Below are 17,911 nucleotides of genomic sequence, written 5' to 3'. Positions count from 1 at the left end.
ATTGTTTCCAAAACCCATTACCTCATAAATAGATGTAATCCTTCCACCCTCCATTGTTGCATTGGTATCATCTTCACTGCGCTGTTTATTAATAAAGGCCTGCATGTGAGCAACATTTGAAACATCTGAATTAAGCAGCGGCGTTAGCAGCTCCAAGAGCTTACAACTGGCCAAGCTATAGCGACAATGAACATCTTCGTGTAACGAATACAAGGCCTTAATTTGTGCTTGTATATTTTGTGGTTTATGACCCATATATTTCATAAACATATCACCATAACCATCGGATTCCAAGATGATAACATGTCCAAAGAATGATCCCAATGGTATTTTACATTTGGTCGATGACATACCAATACGACCCATAATAGTTATTTTCATATAACGACAAATGGGTGGTGGTTGTATATCACTAAGCACCAAGGTTTTTGTTCCAATATCGGGGGCCACCACCAAGCGAACACAATCGGTCTCCTCATCAAAACACCATATATCAATGTGCAACGAAGCCAATTCATCACAGGCTGGTATAATTAGATCCGTCAAGAGGATTGGGGAACCAAAATCCAATACCACAAATCGACGAGCACCCGAATGCATACGATCGATAACAATCATTTGTTTGGATGGTGGCGACAATAGTTTGTGCCATGGGAATACATTGGAAGATGAAGAGTTTACATTCAAATTATCACCAGCAGCGCAGTCACCACCAGTAACAGCATTCGTTGATTTTTCTCCAGCCGGTTGTTCACTATCATCTTTGTTATCGGCAGCTTCAGCTGATGTTTTTACATTCGAACCCAATTGTTGATCAATATATTCACATATGAATTTAAATTTAGGCAATGAAGATCCACCACTGCCACTACCGCTGCTACCACTGGCGGAATTGGTTTTTATTTTAGATGAGCTGTCTTCAGCTTCAAAGGTGTCGTTTTTGATAACAACAGTGGCTGTAATTATAAAATTAAAATATATTGAAATTGATAATTTTTTTAAAATTTGTTGTAATTCTTTTATATTTTAATTGAGAAGTTTTGAATCTCAAAAAGAATTTCGAAGTGGTATTCGTTCTATATAAATGTGCCTACCGATATATTTCCTATCTCATTCAAATCTTAACTTGCAAAGGACGGCGTCTACCCTACTGCTAGCAAACTATGTAAAGGCAATCCGCTTTTCAATGGTTTAGAGAAGTTCGCCTTCAGAGGAAATGAACTTGAGATCTCTGAATACGAAGACAAGGGGTTCTGAGTCCAGAAAAATTATGACTTCCCAAGCAACGTTATTTTTCCATTGATGATGGCTTGAATAATATCCCCTTACTTTTCTGACGCCTTTTTATTCATCCTTATATCTCTGACAACGCGATACAGCTCGATGAACGATAATTGCAACGATCTCTGCCACATCCATTGAAGTCGATACAACAGACTTGTGATACCCGATAACAGTCATGGAGTTATTAGTTACTCAGTTGGTAATCCCAGATCACTTGGTAAAATTTTGCTGTTCGATCTCCCTCTTGCCCCTCTTGCTTCCATCCCTGAAAAGCATTCCAAGAAGTCCAAATCCTCTAGAGTGAAGCAGGGAGTTTCCCAAGGAGGGGTGATATATACGCAAATGCTACAACAATCCGCGAGAAGATGAAAAGTAAGAATAAGGTCCTCAAGTCCCCTGTCGGCCGCACTCGGGGAGCAGATACTTTGTTACCCCGATTCAACGCGATAGGCCAGTATTGTGGTAAGCTGTGGGACGCCAGCCCTGAGAACTGCAATAGGAGGTTAATATTTTGTCGATACGTCGGCATAAAAACATCCAAATCGACATCTAGTGAATAGGAGGAACTCACCGCCCTGTCATGTCAGGAAATATCTTCATGATGTAAAGAAAGGTACGAATATATAAAAGAGAATATCTAGATCGACAGGCATATCAAGCAGGTTTGAGTCGCGGAGGCTGTAAGAGCGAATGGTATGAATACCGTACACGGATATCACTCACCATCCGTGCCAGCGGACGAACAACATAATCATATGAATATAGTACACGGATATCACCCACAATCCATGCCAGCGGACGAACAACAGCCACCTCGACAAAGTTCAAGTTGTTGCAGTCGAACCAATTCCTATTTGGTACAACGTAGAACATTTACCATGCAAGCAACAACGGTGCTCTGGAGCTATTCAACAGGCAGACAAACCTACTTATCTAACCCAGGCACGTCAGGAGAGACCTTCATGATCTAGAGAGAGAGGTCCAAAGGTATAAAAGAGAACCGCTAGATCAACGAGCCTATCAGGCAGGCTTGAATCGCATTCACACCAACATGGTTGCGCAAGCAGTACGAAGATACAGTGTGAATGCCGTACTTGGAAACCATCCCCCATCCATCGCAGCAGAAGAACGACAGCTGCCAAGGCAAACACGAGTGGTTTTAGCTCAGTTAAGATCCGGACGATGCAGCCGCCTCAATTCGTATTGGGCCAGAATTGACGATACCCAACATATGCCCAGCATGTGGATTGGGACCACACGATACTCTGCATTTATTCAACTGCCCAGCTAACCCCACTCACCTGTCTCCTCATTCTTTATGGACGCAACCAGTCCAGGTTGCAGAATTCTTGAGTCTGGATACAGAGGAACTTGATAACTGAAATAATACACGAACGAACATATATGCGTTGCTACAACAACAACAACAACTTATCTAACTGTCATTTCGTTTTGGACTCATCCTATCCATTTGGCGCCAATTTTAACCATGGAGTTGAAAGTAGGACCATTCAACGATCCATACGAGATATATGGGAGCACGACGACATCCACCAATGAAGTTACCACTAGGATCACAGAAGGACTAGACAGCAAAAGACCACACCAAGGAACTGTATTAGTGGCGCTAGACTTGTCGAAAGTATACCATTATCTTGAGGGACGTCATGGAAACTACATGACCTGTAGACAGTCTTATGTCGAATTGCGAGGACACAAATCTCCTCCCAGAAAAAACAAACAAGGGACAACCCAAGTGGGGGTACGTACCATTCCCCTTACTTTTCAACTTTTGCGTATCGATGATCCCAATCAATTGATCTCCCCATTCTTAAAGACCTTCGAAAATCCTAATCTAAAATGATCTGTCCCAAAGTCCACAGCTACCGTCTTAACATCGTGTAAATGACTTGCCAATTCACACAAGTTCTAACGATGTGATACCTTTATGTTTGCGGATGACATTTTTCTGGCATACTAAAACCAAACCAACATTAATGCAAGTTGCACCAGAACCCTCTCAGAAAGAGACGTCTCAAAAAGATTTTATTTTCGACCAAATAATTCAACCAAATCCCCCAAAGAACCCTCACATGATGATTTACAAAATGAGCTGAAGGCAACGCAGGCAGGCAACGTTCGTACACGACATCATTTCGCATGACCTGCAAATACTACAGACTTGCCACTAGAGTCACTATGAACACATCCAGTGGTAGCGGTCCGTTTTCTTATTTTTGATTCAAACACCGATACAACTTAGCAAGTAGGGGTTACAACAACAGTGGTAATGATAACTGTGGTCTCATGGCAGTTTCCACAGAAGTGAATTGCAAAACTTCAAGACGGAAATGCAATGGACATAAAACATGATGTTGAAAATTAGAAAAGCAGAATAATTAGAAGATTATCAAAGGATACCAAGGAATGGTGAGCATGCCCGCCTTGCACTCAAAAGATCATGAGTTTCGTACACTGATAAGACGTCATATTTTGGCGGTGGCTGAACAAATACGTCTGCAAATTGAGAGCCATATTTCGTCTGTATATTTTTTTACAACTGGTATCGTATTACTCTTCAAAAAACCCTTCGAATTTGACTATAAAAGTTGCCCCATATCATTAAGTTAAAATATAATAGAGTTGCACTCATTGATATTGTAGAAATATCCCTCCCGTTGATCATCTGGAATGTTTGTAGGATATCGCTGATAATTGTTAGGATTCCATTAATAACTCATTAAAATTATTCTAGAAATATAAACAGTGCATTTACTTACGTCCTATGCCATTGGGTTTCAAATAAGTACTTTCAGAGCCATCCATTTTCTTCTCCAGTTTTGTTTTGTCAACCAAGTTATTGGCCTTGTTTTTGACATTATTAAGAATATCATTCATCTAAGAAGAGAGAGAGAGAGAGAGGGAGAAAATTAAGAATATATTCAAAACATTATTATTCAGTATATACGAAGAAAATAATCTCTCAAACTTACTTTATCCGAATACATTTGATCGACAGTTTCAACCACCATAGGGGCTATTAGCAAATCATCCATATTGACATTAGATGTACTGGCGCTAGATGACACCGTATCCATATTGTCGATACGTGTAGCTTCCGATGTGGCAGCACAATTGAAATGTAACTGTTCTACTTCTAATAGGCCGCGTAATTGATTGCTAACACTTTTACATTTTATCAAGTGGGGAAAAGTGCGAAAATCAACACCATCTGGGGGGCAAGACAGAACATTACAAATTAACGAGGGTGATTCATGCATTGAATTTAAAAAAACATTACCTATGGAACACAATTTCTTGATGTCAATGCCGGCCGCTTGTACCAGACCAGCATTGTTTCGTATAATATTCATTAAGGTTGAAGAAAAGTTGACATTATTCTTGTTTACATTTGGTAGGTCATAGTCAAAGATATCCGGTTCAAAGGGGAAACCATAGAGGCCAAATCTTAAATAATAGTTACAATTAAAGTATTAGCATCCCTTGCATCACTATTCAAGTTCCCTGTAATTTACCTTGTTCCAATTAATGCACCATATGGATCCCAACGTCTTTTTATCTCCTCCGATATATCCACCAATAGTTTAACACACATTTCCGATATCCCATTGTAGGTTTTATTCGTTGATGTTATACAGGCTAACATAACATACCAACGTACGACACTGGCATGTTTGGCAAATGGCAATTCATTAAAGGTGGTAGCAATGGCATTTCGCAATGCCACATCCAGCTTGGAAGATCCTTTACTATTGGCTGGTAAATTACAAAAACCACTGAAAATATAAAACAATTACATTCGTAGCCTTCGTAACTCTCAGCAAAACGTCCTTCATTCCCACTTACTCTGTCAACATCAGCATTAGTTTAACACATTTATGAGCCATACTCCGATTACTGTGTATGATACAATAACGTAAGGTATTCTCCAAATACTTTTCTGCTTGGCATATACACTCAAGTTGTTGGGCCAAGATGGGTTGTCCCTTTTGCCGTTCGGATTTTGGTGAACGGAAACGTTTCAAACGTATACAACATATCCATGTTAATATATCGAGGGCATAATTTCGTGCCAACATTGAGGACTTTTCATTGCTTATTATTTTGAAGAGATTATCGAGCAGTTGATTACTCTCCAACATGGCAATGCGTTGAAGACGTTCATTGGGAATGTGCGACTGGGCCTTTACGCCACGTACATAAATTGAGATTTCATGTAACCAATCACATCCTGAAAAGGGGGAATAAACAACGAAAATATTTAGAAATTTTAATCAATTTTTGAAATCTCTCTTGTTGTTGTAGTAGCTAAAATACATGTACTCGCTTTTATTATTTTTATTTAACGGTTTTTGCTTCCAACTCCAAGTTTAAAATGATGACACCTACATAGACTTTATCCATAACGATATGGGAGTTAGTTGGGTTGGTTTGGCTGGGAAGTTTAACAGGTGCAGCGCATCATGAGGCCCGTTTTCGCAGATGTTCTGCGACACATTATTAATCTATCGTTTGTTAGGGCAGATCTTTTTGGTGTGCCGCCATGGAGGGTGATGGCTGATCGCCGAGGACGGTATTTATACCATCCGCTCTAATAGCCTCCGTGAAGGCATCATTATGAATATTACTCAGACCTGTTGCTCCAAAGGTTCCCTTTTATATACCTGCATATATTTGAATCTCTCTCTAGATCATGGAGATTTTTCCTGATATGCCTGGACTGGGGTACTTCTCCACAAGATTATGATTTGGATGATTTGGGCTATAGCTCCCAAGCAAATACTACATCGACAACATTTTGATGTGCCTCCTCATGTAAATGGAGACATCCTGTTGCAGTTCTCAGGGCTGCATTCTGCCAGGTTTGTGTATTCTTCCATTGCGTACCACTTACGTTGGCATACCATACTGGCGCAACATACCTTACCACAGGTCTACCTATCGCGTATGTAGTTAACAATATTTCATTAACTGTGAACTTGACACATATAGTTTGAAACAAAGCGGTGGGTCAGTACATTCAACACCATGGAACAGCTTAGAATGGCTGTGTCAAAAGCTTTAGAGCGGTCAAATGCTGTTCTGTGGTCCGGCCTGTTGAGGCCTCGTTTGCGCCGTAAACTGGGTGGTACTGTTGCTTTCGGGTTGCTAAACAATTTGTCGGCTAAAATATCCCGTGCACCTTTTCGGATTTCTCAGAACCTTGACAGAAGTCCCATCACGTTTTTTCGCAGGGTTCCAAAACGTCTTAACATTTGTCCATAATTTGCTGCTACCGAGTCCAAAGTTGCAGCACTTCAGTTGCTCTAGCCCCTTCTTTCTGAGTCTGGGGTCACTAGCTTATGGTCCTGGAGATGGTCCAACCGCCAAATCACGTCATTCGTCAGACAAGGGATGCTCTAATCCTGGCGTAAACGTCCTCGTTCTCGGTGCAATGTCTCTAGCTATATATCTGCTCTGCCAGCGTTATTCTGTGATCTTCGGATGAATGCCATTGCTTATGATGCGCATTGGAACCCCCTAGGACCAACCGGCTATCACCTTTCTGATGTTAGGTGAATAACAAAGGGCCAAGATGCTACATCGGCGGGATATACACATTCAGCAGTTCTATCTCAGCGTTTCAACACTTGACCGCTACTCACATACACTCCAAGTATAGGTTACTAGAGTCAATCTTAAGCGAGATAGGTCTGTACTGGACAAACTTGTGCAAGTGCATCGCATCCATTTCTCGCAAGACAGAAACGAAGCACGTTGTATCCACCACTGCTCCGAAGACTGCAGGTGTTTTCTATTTCATTTCTCGAATCGGCGCATCCATCCTTCTTCAAATCATAAAATTCACCATCTCATCAACCATCCAACGTAAACTATCGCCGTTGCATCTCACAGTCACCTACCTATGGTGGATGATAAACGGAACGAAGCATGCTCTGGGGTTACTTTGTTCTCGATGGGGAATTCCGAATCAATAAGTCGAAAATCCGTGAAGAGAAGGAAGAAGTTGCCTGAAGCAGGATTGGATCTTCGGTCAGGAAATATCAATGTGATTTAGTGAGATTGGTCCTACTTCTAAATCAGCATTTTTTTAATAAGTTTCAAGGCAAAAAAGAATGACTTTAGCACAACTAGATCCGTGATATGAAGCCTCAATTCTTACTCTACCAAAATTTACTATCCGACATAAATTAAAGTTCTACCTTCAATAAAAATGTATGTAGACCCTCCATTATATTTGAGGGTACACAAAACAAATAACATACCTCTTGTTTTACACTGGCCATCCTTGGCCGGATCACCCATTGTTTTGATGTGTAGCAAAAAATTACGGGTGCGTGTTTTGAAAAGCTTTGGCGATGTTAAAATAACAGTGCCACCCTGATCACACAAATCTATGCACGATGATAATTCAATGGGGCCAGCCAAAATTTCAGCATTGTGCGTTTGTAAAAATTCCTCATTCAATACGGGATTTTCATTGTTTCCTAAAAAAAAAAAAAAAACAAAAACAATTAAAATAATTTGCACAATTTTTGTTTTAATAAAACAGAAATTTTTAACCCACCTTCAGTGCTGCTGGAGGGTTGATCACCTGAACCGCCACCCACATCAGCTGATGAATGTTTAAAACTGGAATGTGGTCCCTTCATGCGATAACCAAAACCACTGGTATTCTGTTTCAGCAATGTTACTTGAATGGCAGCCGGATTATGGCACTGCTGGTACAGGGAAAATTTCAAGTCAATGTGACCCAAAGTTGCAGCTAGCAATAGATTTATTTCAATGATGTGTTCATCCCAAGTGGTCCTGGAATGAAATGCAAAAAAAAAATGTTTACGAAATTCTCCCTACATAAATAAATTCTAATACTTACGCATCATTGTGTAAACGCCATGTGTGTTGGGATTGTTTTCTTTGCTTTTGCGCTTGTACCAAATCATTCCAACAACTAGGCACCTCGGCTGTATATGGAACAACTTTGTCATCAAATTGTGTCAGCGAGTAGAGGGTACGCAAATCGTCTAGCGTTAGCTCTCCACTGCGATAGGCCAAAAGATTGGATGTTGTTGCTGAATTCATGGATGTCGATGAAGGTGAGGGTGAAGCTTGAGAAACAGAGCCCGCAATACCCGAACCACAATCTACTTTTATGGAAGTGGTAAAACCACTGCTGGTGGTAGTTGGTGTTGTATACCGAAGTAAATCATCCATGCTGGGGAGGCCTTCTGCTCCTTGTTGTTCCCCACCCTTTTGTGGTCTTACTCCATCCGTAACGCAACGCCCAATTCCCCCACCACTCAACGCAGTTGGACAAGCCTCCTCTTCGATATCAATCATTTCATCTCCCGACTCATTATCGGCATCATTCAAAGAGTAAAATATCAATGAACCACGACGTGTACAACAACACAACCTCTCCAAACTACGACAATAGGCCACCGATGTGAAATGATGTTTCTCCTCCTTGATGGTACTGATACGTTGAAAATCTGCCAATGAGATAATCTCAATTGAGCCATCGGCACAAACCACACAAAAAGCTCCACAATTTGTTGTCACCGATGATGATTCGGAGCCGATCTGGATTGTTTGGAAATTTGGCAGCATACAAATTTGTTTGGGATAATTTTGACGTGAAAAGGTCATGGCTATTTTGTGTTCATTCGGTATGACCCCATTGAGACAATCGAAGAGCAATAACTGGCCACCAATGGTTGGTTCTTCTTCGTTCATGGCATAGTCATCATCATCATCTTCGTGTTCATCATTACCGCTTTCAGTGTTTATGACATCTGTTATGATCATTTGATTCTTGTTGCTTCGCGTCACCGGCACCTTGGTCTTGACCAATTTAACCAGTAATTGATTGCAGTTGCTATTGGTTGGTAAGATTTCTGCAATTTCAACCAGCTCATCCTCGGAGGACAATTGGAAGTCTCCCTTCAGGGCATTACTGCGCTTGAGTATGCAACAACTTTCCACGATACAATCAATATCTTCACTGACACTGGGCTTTGGTGTTGCCCCATTACCGCCACCTCCCCCACCACCACCAGTCTCGGGATTAGGGGAATTGTTGGTCTTTACCGTGCTGTCGTTGTTCATGACTGTCTTCGTCTTTTGAACATTCTTGGCAGCTGTCAATAAACTTTCCTTGAAATAACTGGCGTCCATTTCAATGTCATCAGCATTAACACTTGGTCCACCGCTACCACCTCCTCCTACACCAGACAATGAGTTGTTTTCCACCGGTTGTCCGTATTCATAATCAAATAGGCTATTCAAATCGTTAAATTGTTCAGCCATTTTCTTAAATTCAGCCTCTAGATAGGCATCATTAAAATCCAACACGGAATCCGATTTATCAGCTGATGTTGCGGGAACAACTACCTCGGGTGTTGTGGCTGGTACTATATCGGCGACAAATCCATTGCTATCAAGTCCATCTAAATATTTGTCAAAAATTGAACATTGAGTTTTGGTGTCATCACGTTCATCATGATATTTCTTATTAAGATGAGTTTCATTATTATTATTGTTGTTGTTATTGTTGCTTGATGATGAAGAAGAAGAAGGATCGCCGCTTGCTGTATATTATGATTCGGCGTAGACGACAATGGATGAGGATAATGATACATAATAAAAGATATATAAATATATGGAAGTTTCAAAAACATTGTCAGGGATGTTAATCTGAACAATCTTCCCAATTTGGATTTAAAGTTTTTCTTTGTGGAAAAACTTTATATAAACTTCCAATAAGCGGCATATTTTTTTGATTTCGAATCAAACAATGACTCATTTAACACAAAAGCAAGTCGTAAGGGCGGTACATCATTCCACTGGATCGAATCTGTTATATCCTCCACCATGAGTACATACTAAGTTCTAGCTGGAAAGTACATTTTTTTCTAAAATTTCTCCATATAAAATTTTTAACGAAATAGGAGCTTTCGGGTCCCTTATCTCGGGTAGGATGTAGTAAATCTAAGTTCCACTTCTTTTTGTAACTCCTCCACAAACGTTAAAAATGTAATTAGATGCAGATTAAGGCCTACACCATTTTCACATGTAATTCGAAACATTCCAGTTGTAATTCGTAAAATTTCATTTGTAATTGGATTAGTCTATTTTATTTGTAATTCGAGAATTCCAATTGTAATTCGAATATTCCATTTATAATTCGAATTATTTTATTGGTAATTCGAATTATTCTATTTGTAATTCGAAATATTCCATTTGTAATTCGAATTATTGCAAATTATCCCATTTGTAATTCGAATTATTCCTTTTGAAATTCGAATTATTCTATTTGTAATTCGAATTATTCTGTTTGAAATTCAAATTATTCTATTTGTAATTCGAATTATTCCAATTGAAATTGGAATTATTCCATTTGTAATTCGAATTATTCCTGCGACGGCCGGTTCTATGTACCGGATTAACCCGAGGAATCATCTTCTCGGCCAGGGGCCGTCTCCTCAGCAACAACTTATTCGTATTCGTCTTTATTTTTATTTTGGGAGCGGCATGTCCCGGAATGCCTGCTCCGGATTTTTTTGGTCCGTGCCGGGATTGAAAGTAACCCCGGACCATGGTTTTGCACCGTTTGTCAACGTCTCATCCACCATAGGTCGGTGTCATTGAGATGTAACGGGTGCCGAGGATGGGTGCATTTCAGGAACTGTTCAGACTTGACCTTCCTGAGGGAGTATTATATGTATATATATATATATATAGTCCTTTTAATTCCGACTGGAACATAGGGCCGTCGAGGGAGTATTATGACAGGGTCATAATACTCCCAATATAAACCCTGGGAGTATTATGACAGGGTTTATATTGCTTCGTGCTGCACCAACATGAACTCCAGTGAGTCTTCACCATCAACATCATCGGATTATGAAACTCCCCCGCAATCTCCCCGACAGCAGTATCAGCCGCAGCTATTAACACCGCGTATTGCTGTCCCAGTTCCTGAGGATGTGACATTCCTGCAGTTTAACTGCGATGGTCTTAGAACCAAGATCAATGAGATCGTGAACTTTATGAGTCGAAAAAATGTTATGGTCGCGGCGATCCAGGAAACGAAGCTGAGCAACAACAGCAGTCTTCGGAGTTGTGACGTTCTTCGCCAGGATCGTACGAGAAGTGAGGGTGGAGGGCTTGCATTCCTACTGCACCAGTCTTGCCAGTACAGACCTATCTCGCCTGAGCTAGACTCTAGGGACCCATACATGGAGTGTATGGGGGTAGCGGTAAGGTGTGGAACCGCCGAGATAGAACTGCTGAATGTGTATATCCCGCCGGTCAATAGCTGTGCCCAGCGTTATTTGCCTAACATCAGATTTCTGTTGCGAGGTGATAACCGGCTGGTCCTAGGGGACTTCAATGCGCATCATGAGTTATGGCATTCAGCTCTAGGGAATGATCAGAGAAATCTGACCAGATCTGGCTGAGCAAATAGATAGCTCCACATTCTGCACTGCGAACGAGGACGCACCCACCAGGATTAGAGGAGACTGCCACAGTTCGCCTGACATATCCATCGTATCACCCGGTCTGACGAATGACGTGACATGGCAACCCGTCATTTCCCTTGAGTCAGACCGTCCCTCAATCCTCATCTCCATAAACAGACAACCAGACTTCCTAACCTGTGAACGCCGCACTTTCATTAATCATGGGAAAGCGGATTGGCAAGGTTTCAGAGAGTTCTCTAATCAACGTTTCAGAGAACTGCCCAATCCCTCCGATGTTCGGGTAGCAGAGATGAAATTCAGAGACATCATCACTGCTGCAGCCGCTCGCTTTATTCCTGCTGGTCGAATACCTGAAATAAGACCCAATTTCCCAGCAGAGGCTACGGGATTTGCTAATGAGCGTGATGAGCTTCGCCGCAAGAACCCTAACGACCCCAGAGTCAGGGAACTGACAATGGAAGTCAATAGATTAGTCGGTGAACACAAGCGGAAAAAGTGGCTAGAACATCTGAAGTGCTGCAACATTGGAGTCGGCTGTAATAAATTGTGGACAACGGTTAAGGCGCTATCGAACCCTGGTAGGGGAGACGATCGGACATGTGTCATGTTTAACGGCGTGGCTGCGACAGATCCGAGGCCCTGGCTATTTCTGCTGCCAATTTATCGAGCACCCGGATAGCGACCGGGCGAAGAGAAGTGTTTTGCGTCGTTTGCGATCTCTTCCAGCCGAGGAAGAACCGCCACAATTTACGATGAATGATGCAAAGCGCTTTGACCTGACGGAATTTCTATGGTGATGCTAAAACAGCTGGATGACCCAGGAGCCGAGTATTTAAGCAAGGTCCTCAACTTATCGCTAGCGACCCTAATAGTTCCCGATGCCTGGAAGATGGGCAGGGTGGTCCCACTGCTGAAACCTGGCAAAGATACCAGTAAAGGTGAGTAATACAGGCCGATTTCACTTCTATCGCCAGTAGCAAAGATACTCGAGGCATTACTCCTCCCCAGCATCAGAACGTGTTATTCAGTTGCGGATCATCAACACGGATTCCGGAAGCAGCATTGTACCACAACAGCACTGCACGCCATTTCCACATATATTGGACGAGGACTCAACCAGGACAAACCATGTCACAGAACAGTGATGGTAGCATTGGATCTGACCAAAGCGTTTGATACGGTCAGCCATGCTAGGCTGTTCGAGGATATCGAGAATACTAACTCCGGCCTTGTCTGAAACGCTGGGTCATCAACTATTTGTGTGGTCGCCAGTCATACGTGGAATTCAGAGACAGGAATTCCAAACCCCGTAGGGTGAAGCAGGGAGTTCCCCAAGGAGGGGTGATATCTCCGGGACTGTTTAACCTTTACCTCTCTGTAATTCCACGCCCTCCCGACGGCATTGAGTTATTTACGTACGCGGATTGTACACTCATGGCGCCAGGTCCCAACATCGGTAACGTTTGTGACAGGCTAAATGCCTATCTCATTGATCTTGTAGAGTTTTTTCACGCGAGGAATATGAAAATATCCACCACTAAGTCAACACAGCCACACTGTTGACCACATGGACGGGGCAAATGAAGCTCCCACTGAATGTGCAGGTCGACGGTGCAATTATTCCGACCTCAAACTACCCCAAAGTCATAGGGGTCACATTCGATAGAATGTATAAGTCGTCCCAGCATACTACAATTATCTGCGATTAGCTGAGAAACAGGAACAAGGTCCTCAGGTCCCTACCACTTGGGGTGCGGAAAAAGAAACCTTGTTAACCACACACAACACCATAGGTCGGTCTGTGGTAAGCTATGCGGCGCTAGCGTGGATTTCTAACGTATGTTATACTCAATGGGATAAACTACAAAACTGCCAGAATGCTGCCCTGAGAGCAGCTACAGGGTGTCACCTCATGTCTGCAGTGGACCATTTACATGAGGAGACCAAGATCCTTCCTGTGCGTCGACACAACAGGATGTTGACGATGCAGTATTTGCTTGGATGCTATAGGCAAGACCACCCAAATCACCCCCAGGCAAGTTAGGGAGGATTATCGAGATCTGGAGAGAGAGGTCCAAAGATATAAAAGAGAACCTCTAGATCAACGTGAATACCAGGCAGGTTTAAGAGACATTCACACTGATGCGGTTGCAGAGGCTCTGGCAGCCTACAGTGCGAATATCGTCCTCGACGTGGCAGCCGTGGCAGCAGAAGAACAAAAGCTGCCAAGACAAACGAGAGTCGTGTTGGCACAACTTAGATCTGTAGTGGGATTCTGTAACTCATTTTTGCTGTTACCAACAAAAATCGGTAAAACTAAATCGCAGAATTATGACTACAAACAGAAAGAAAATTTGGCATCACTGTTCGTGTCCGTAGAGGCTAGCGACTATTTTTTATTCATCGTTAACTTACCGAAAAATTTCGTTAATTATCGAAATTATAAGCATTTTCATTTTACCGACAATTATCGATAATAGCAAAAATGAGTTACAGAACCCCACTACTGGTCGATGCAGCCTCCTCAATTCTTACTGGGCCAAGGTTGATGGCACACAGAATATCTGCCCAGCATGTGCACCAGTCCGCATACTACGCAGCACCTGTTTAACTGCCCAGCCAACCCGACTCTCTTTGGACGAATCCTATTCAGGTGGCGTCCTTTCTAAACCTGGAGCTGGAGGCAGAGCCGAATCAATAAAGTAAAGATTTACATGTACTTGTAGAAGCTGCTACAACAACAACAGTTTAAATAGACAGAGGATGTTCCTCAACCTCGTCCACCGGAAAAGACCCCCAAAGTTTCAGTGAAGAAATTTGGTAAAATCTATCATTGACGAAATAGGAGGAAGCTATGTACAAAACAGTGATCCATGTATCCACCTCTAGTCAGGATACTTTACCACAAATCGTTGTTGTTGTAGCAGCATATAAAACAAATCGTTGGTAACGAGGCTGAACCGAACCTGTTCCATTGTTAGCGTCGGATAAACCCGAAAAGCCAAGTTGGTAAGGAACAAAGAACGCACCCCAAGTTTGTAATTAAGTTCGAAAGGAACTATCCTCATCTTCCTAGAAGATAAAACAACAAAACAAAACATTGTTCCACAACATCCCATACGGGACAAGGGAGACTTCTCTCATATCAATGAGTGCACCCCGATTCATATTTAGCTCAATGATATGGGACCTACTGTTTATCGCCGAGTCCGAACGGCGTGTCTTAAGACACCACTTGTGGAGAAGTTTTTCAAGGCTGAAATACTTAGAAAATGTCGCCAACATTTCACTGTGGTGTATTTTGCCACCGTTGAAAAATGTTTGGTGTTGCCTGGCCGGGGAATCGAACCACCTACCTTCTGCGTGCAAGGCGGGCGTGCGTACCATTGCACCACGGTGGCACCCACTTCCTAGAAGATACTATCAGCAAAATTCCCACATCAAGTGCAGGAGTGATCCCTCTCGAGATCCCTTTGGAGATGACGACTGTGGGTGGAATCGCCTCTTCTAGTGACAGAATAGTTTTGGGGACTATGGCACAGCCCCAACTTTGGTGTCAAGGCCATCAGTTAACACTCTACCTCAAAGGAAAATGTGGAGGTGACAACAAAGTCCCAAAAATGATGTTTTAAAAGGTGTTGCAGCCATCAGATCCCCCTCCTCAATGCATAAGGTAAGTGTTCGACCAATGTGGGTAGATCAGTCTTCCGAAAAAGACTTCTAAGAAGCCTACAACACGAAGTCTCCTCAACTACCTCACTTTCTAAGCTAGTGGGTAGAGATAAACCATCCAACAAAGGTGTAAACCTATGCTTCGACGTAGGTTTCTATGCTGCTACAACAACAAGAACAAAGGTACAAACAAGACCGGACAGAACAATAGTGGGTCTGTGAAAAAACATATTTTTTTTAAATCATTGAATTAAGTTTTTGTTATCCTGTTCGCATGATTTTAGTTGACCTTTGATCAGTATCTCCTGTTTCTATTCATTTGGCTTTCAATCCGAAAATAAAAAGAAACCATTTTATTTTTTTTTTTTTTTTAATCTTGATTTTTAAAATAGGATTTTTTAATTTTTTGTAATTTAAAAAAATAAACGGTTAAAAAGATTTAAAATTCAATTATGAAAAAATATATCTTTTATTTCACGATTTAAACAATATTATTTTAATTTTTTTTACTTTTGCCTTATTAATATTATTTTAAATTATAATACACGGAAGGCATTATTTTAAATTGCAAAATTAAAAAAAAACACATTTAATTTTTTGACTCCCGGTTTCAATTTTGAAAAATTCGTTAAATTTGAAATTTCCAAAATTTGAAAAAACATTTTGTTTTTAAAAATCAGAAATTTAAATTTCATATTAAAAAAATAAAAAGTTCAAAGTTTAAAAAGATATATATATATATTTTTTTTTTTTTTTTTGAAAATTATAAGATTTAAAAATTTCCAATAATTAAATTTTTTTTAAATTCAAAATTTAAAAAGGGTCACTGATTGAAATATATTTTAAAAATGCTACTAAATAAAAAATAATTCCGTGATCTTTTAAAAACATTTTTTTAATTCCATAATAAAAAAAACATTTTTTTTTAAAAATTCCACAGTGTCGAAAATAATATTTTTAACTGCACGATTTATTTTTTACAAATTCCACAAAATAAAAAAATATTTTTTCAAGGTTTGATTTAAAAAATAAGTTACACCATTTAAAATTTAAAAAAAAAATCAAAAAAATTTTTTTAGGTTTTTTTTTGAAATTTTGCCTGTTAGGGCGAAGATAATTTTTAATGATTTTTATTAATTTTCTCGTTTAGAGTTAAGCTTGATGATCGGAAATTTTTTGTAAGTGAAAAAGGAAAGCCAAGGATTCGAACCCACACCGTCACCAAATTACGTTACCTGGTGTCGCTGTTGATTAAGCAGCTCTCCAGACGTATCGACTGTCGAATGCCTTCTCTGCCCTAGAACTTTTCGTTTTTCAAAGTCAGGAATTAAAATTGTTTTCAAATTTTAAAAACAACAAGTTTTTAAATGTGGGTGTAGTTAAAATTGATTTGCTTTAGGGAAAGGCAGAGAAGACTAGTTTCGTCCAACGACACTTGGACTCATCAGTTCTCTTAATTCTTTGTATTGAAACAAAGAACTCTTCCCCAATTTTATGACTACACGAGTTCAACAATAAATGTGAAATTGGAGAAGAGTTCTTTGTTTCAATACAAAGAACTAAGAGAACTGATAAGTCCAAGTGGCGTTGGACGAAACTAGTCTTCTCTGCCCTTCCCTAAAGTAAATCAATCAAAATCAAATCAAAAAATATTTTTTAAAATTTCAAATTTAAAAAGTCAATTTTACTTCAAATGCAAAAAGTCTACAGTCAAGCAGCAACCTCTAAAGAAGTCGACACTGTCACAACCGTCGTTTTGGTATGCCTCGGTGACTATAATGGATAGTGAGAAGATCACTATTGAAGAGACAGCAAAGGCTAGAAAGATTAATGGCAAACCCAGTTCTTCTCGGTTGATCCCGAATAATCTGAGGGTTGCAATCATAGACAAGTCTAATCCCAATGGGTGTATCAGTAAAAGTCATTAGTTGATGATCGAGGGTCATTCTCGGGGTCAATCCTCATCTCAGACTAGGCGGAACAGAGTAACGTACCACTCGGCCAGTCAGTATAAGGAAGGAAGGAATCTAAATTTTTACTTCCGACTAATTTCAGTTTCCTATTCATCTATGTATGTACATGGAAGGAGGGAGAAGGTTAGTCTGGATACCTTTTCTCCATCCTTCTATGGAGCTGAACAGAATACTGAAGTTAGTCGAAGAGCTGCGAATGAGGATAGGAGAAGTTTAAAAGCACTGTAGGAAGAGTTGTCTTAAAATTTCCTACCAATCAAACTGGGACAGAATACTTAAGAAGTCGAGTGAGGGCACTAAACTTTAGATTAGGAAGGATATGCTTCTTAAGCAGCAGTAGAACGGTACGGAATCGTACATCATTTTATTCGTTTAAGTCTGAACATAAGCCGAGGTTAGGCTTACAATTGATGACATATTCATTTTACAGGCTCCTCTCGAATTGTTCAGAATTATTCACAACTGTTAGCTGTA

General features: G+C 40.6%; 1 protein-coding gene across 3 annotated transcripts in view; it reads right to left on the bottom strand.

The window, feature by feature from the left end:
* The window catches only part of Bruce (BIR repeat containing ubiquitin-conjugating enzyme), a 36,886-nt gene that overhangs the window by 15,661 nt on the left and 3,314 nt on the right, over nucleotides 1-17,911 (bottom strand). For all 3 annotated transcript variants that reach the window (XM_073961445.1, XM_073961446.1, XM_073961447.1), the window contains exons 4-12: nucleotides 8,183-9,896; nucleotides 7,874-8,115; nucleotides 7,572-7,793; nucleotides 5,152-5,536; nucleotides 4,821-5,081; nucleotides 4,586-4,752; nucleotides 4,278-4,516; nucleotides 4,065-4,182; nucleotides 22-956 (exon numbers count right to left, since the gene is read on the bottom strand). In XM_073961445.1, the coding sequence (XP_073817546.1) occupies nucleotides 22-956; nucleotides 4,065-4,182; nucleotides 4,278-4,516; nucleotides 4,586-4,752; nucleotides 4,821-5,081; nucleotides 5,152-5,536; nucleotides 7,572-7,793; nucleotides 7,874-8,115; nucleotides 8,183-9,896 (4,283 nt within the window). The remainder of the gene's footprint in view (nucleotides 1-21; nucleotides 957-4,064; nucleotides 4,183-4,277; nucleotides 4,517-4,585; nucleotides 4,753-4,820; nucleotides 5,082-5,151; nucleotides 5,537-7,571; nucleotides 7,794-7,873; nucleotides 8,116-8,182; nucleotides 9,897-17,911) is intronic.

Source organism: Musca autumnalis, unplaced genomic scaffold (genome assembly GCF_047663935.1).
Source record: "Musca autumnalis isolate F117 unplaced genomic scaffold, ASM4766393v1 scaffold_1, whole genome shotgun sequence".
Classification (NCBI taxonomy): Eukaryota; Metazoa; Arthropoda; class Insecta; order Diptera; family Muscidae; genus Musca; species Musca autumnalis.
The sequence above is the reverse complement of the archived record's forward strand: the minus strand, read 5'-3'. Positions and strand labels throughout refer to the sequence as shown.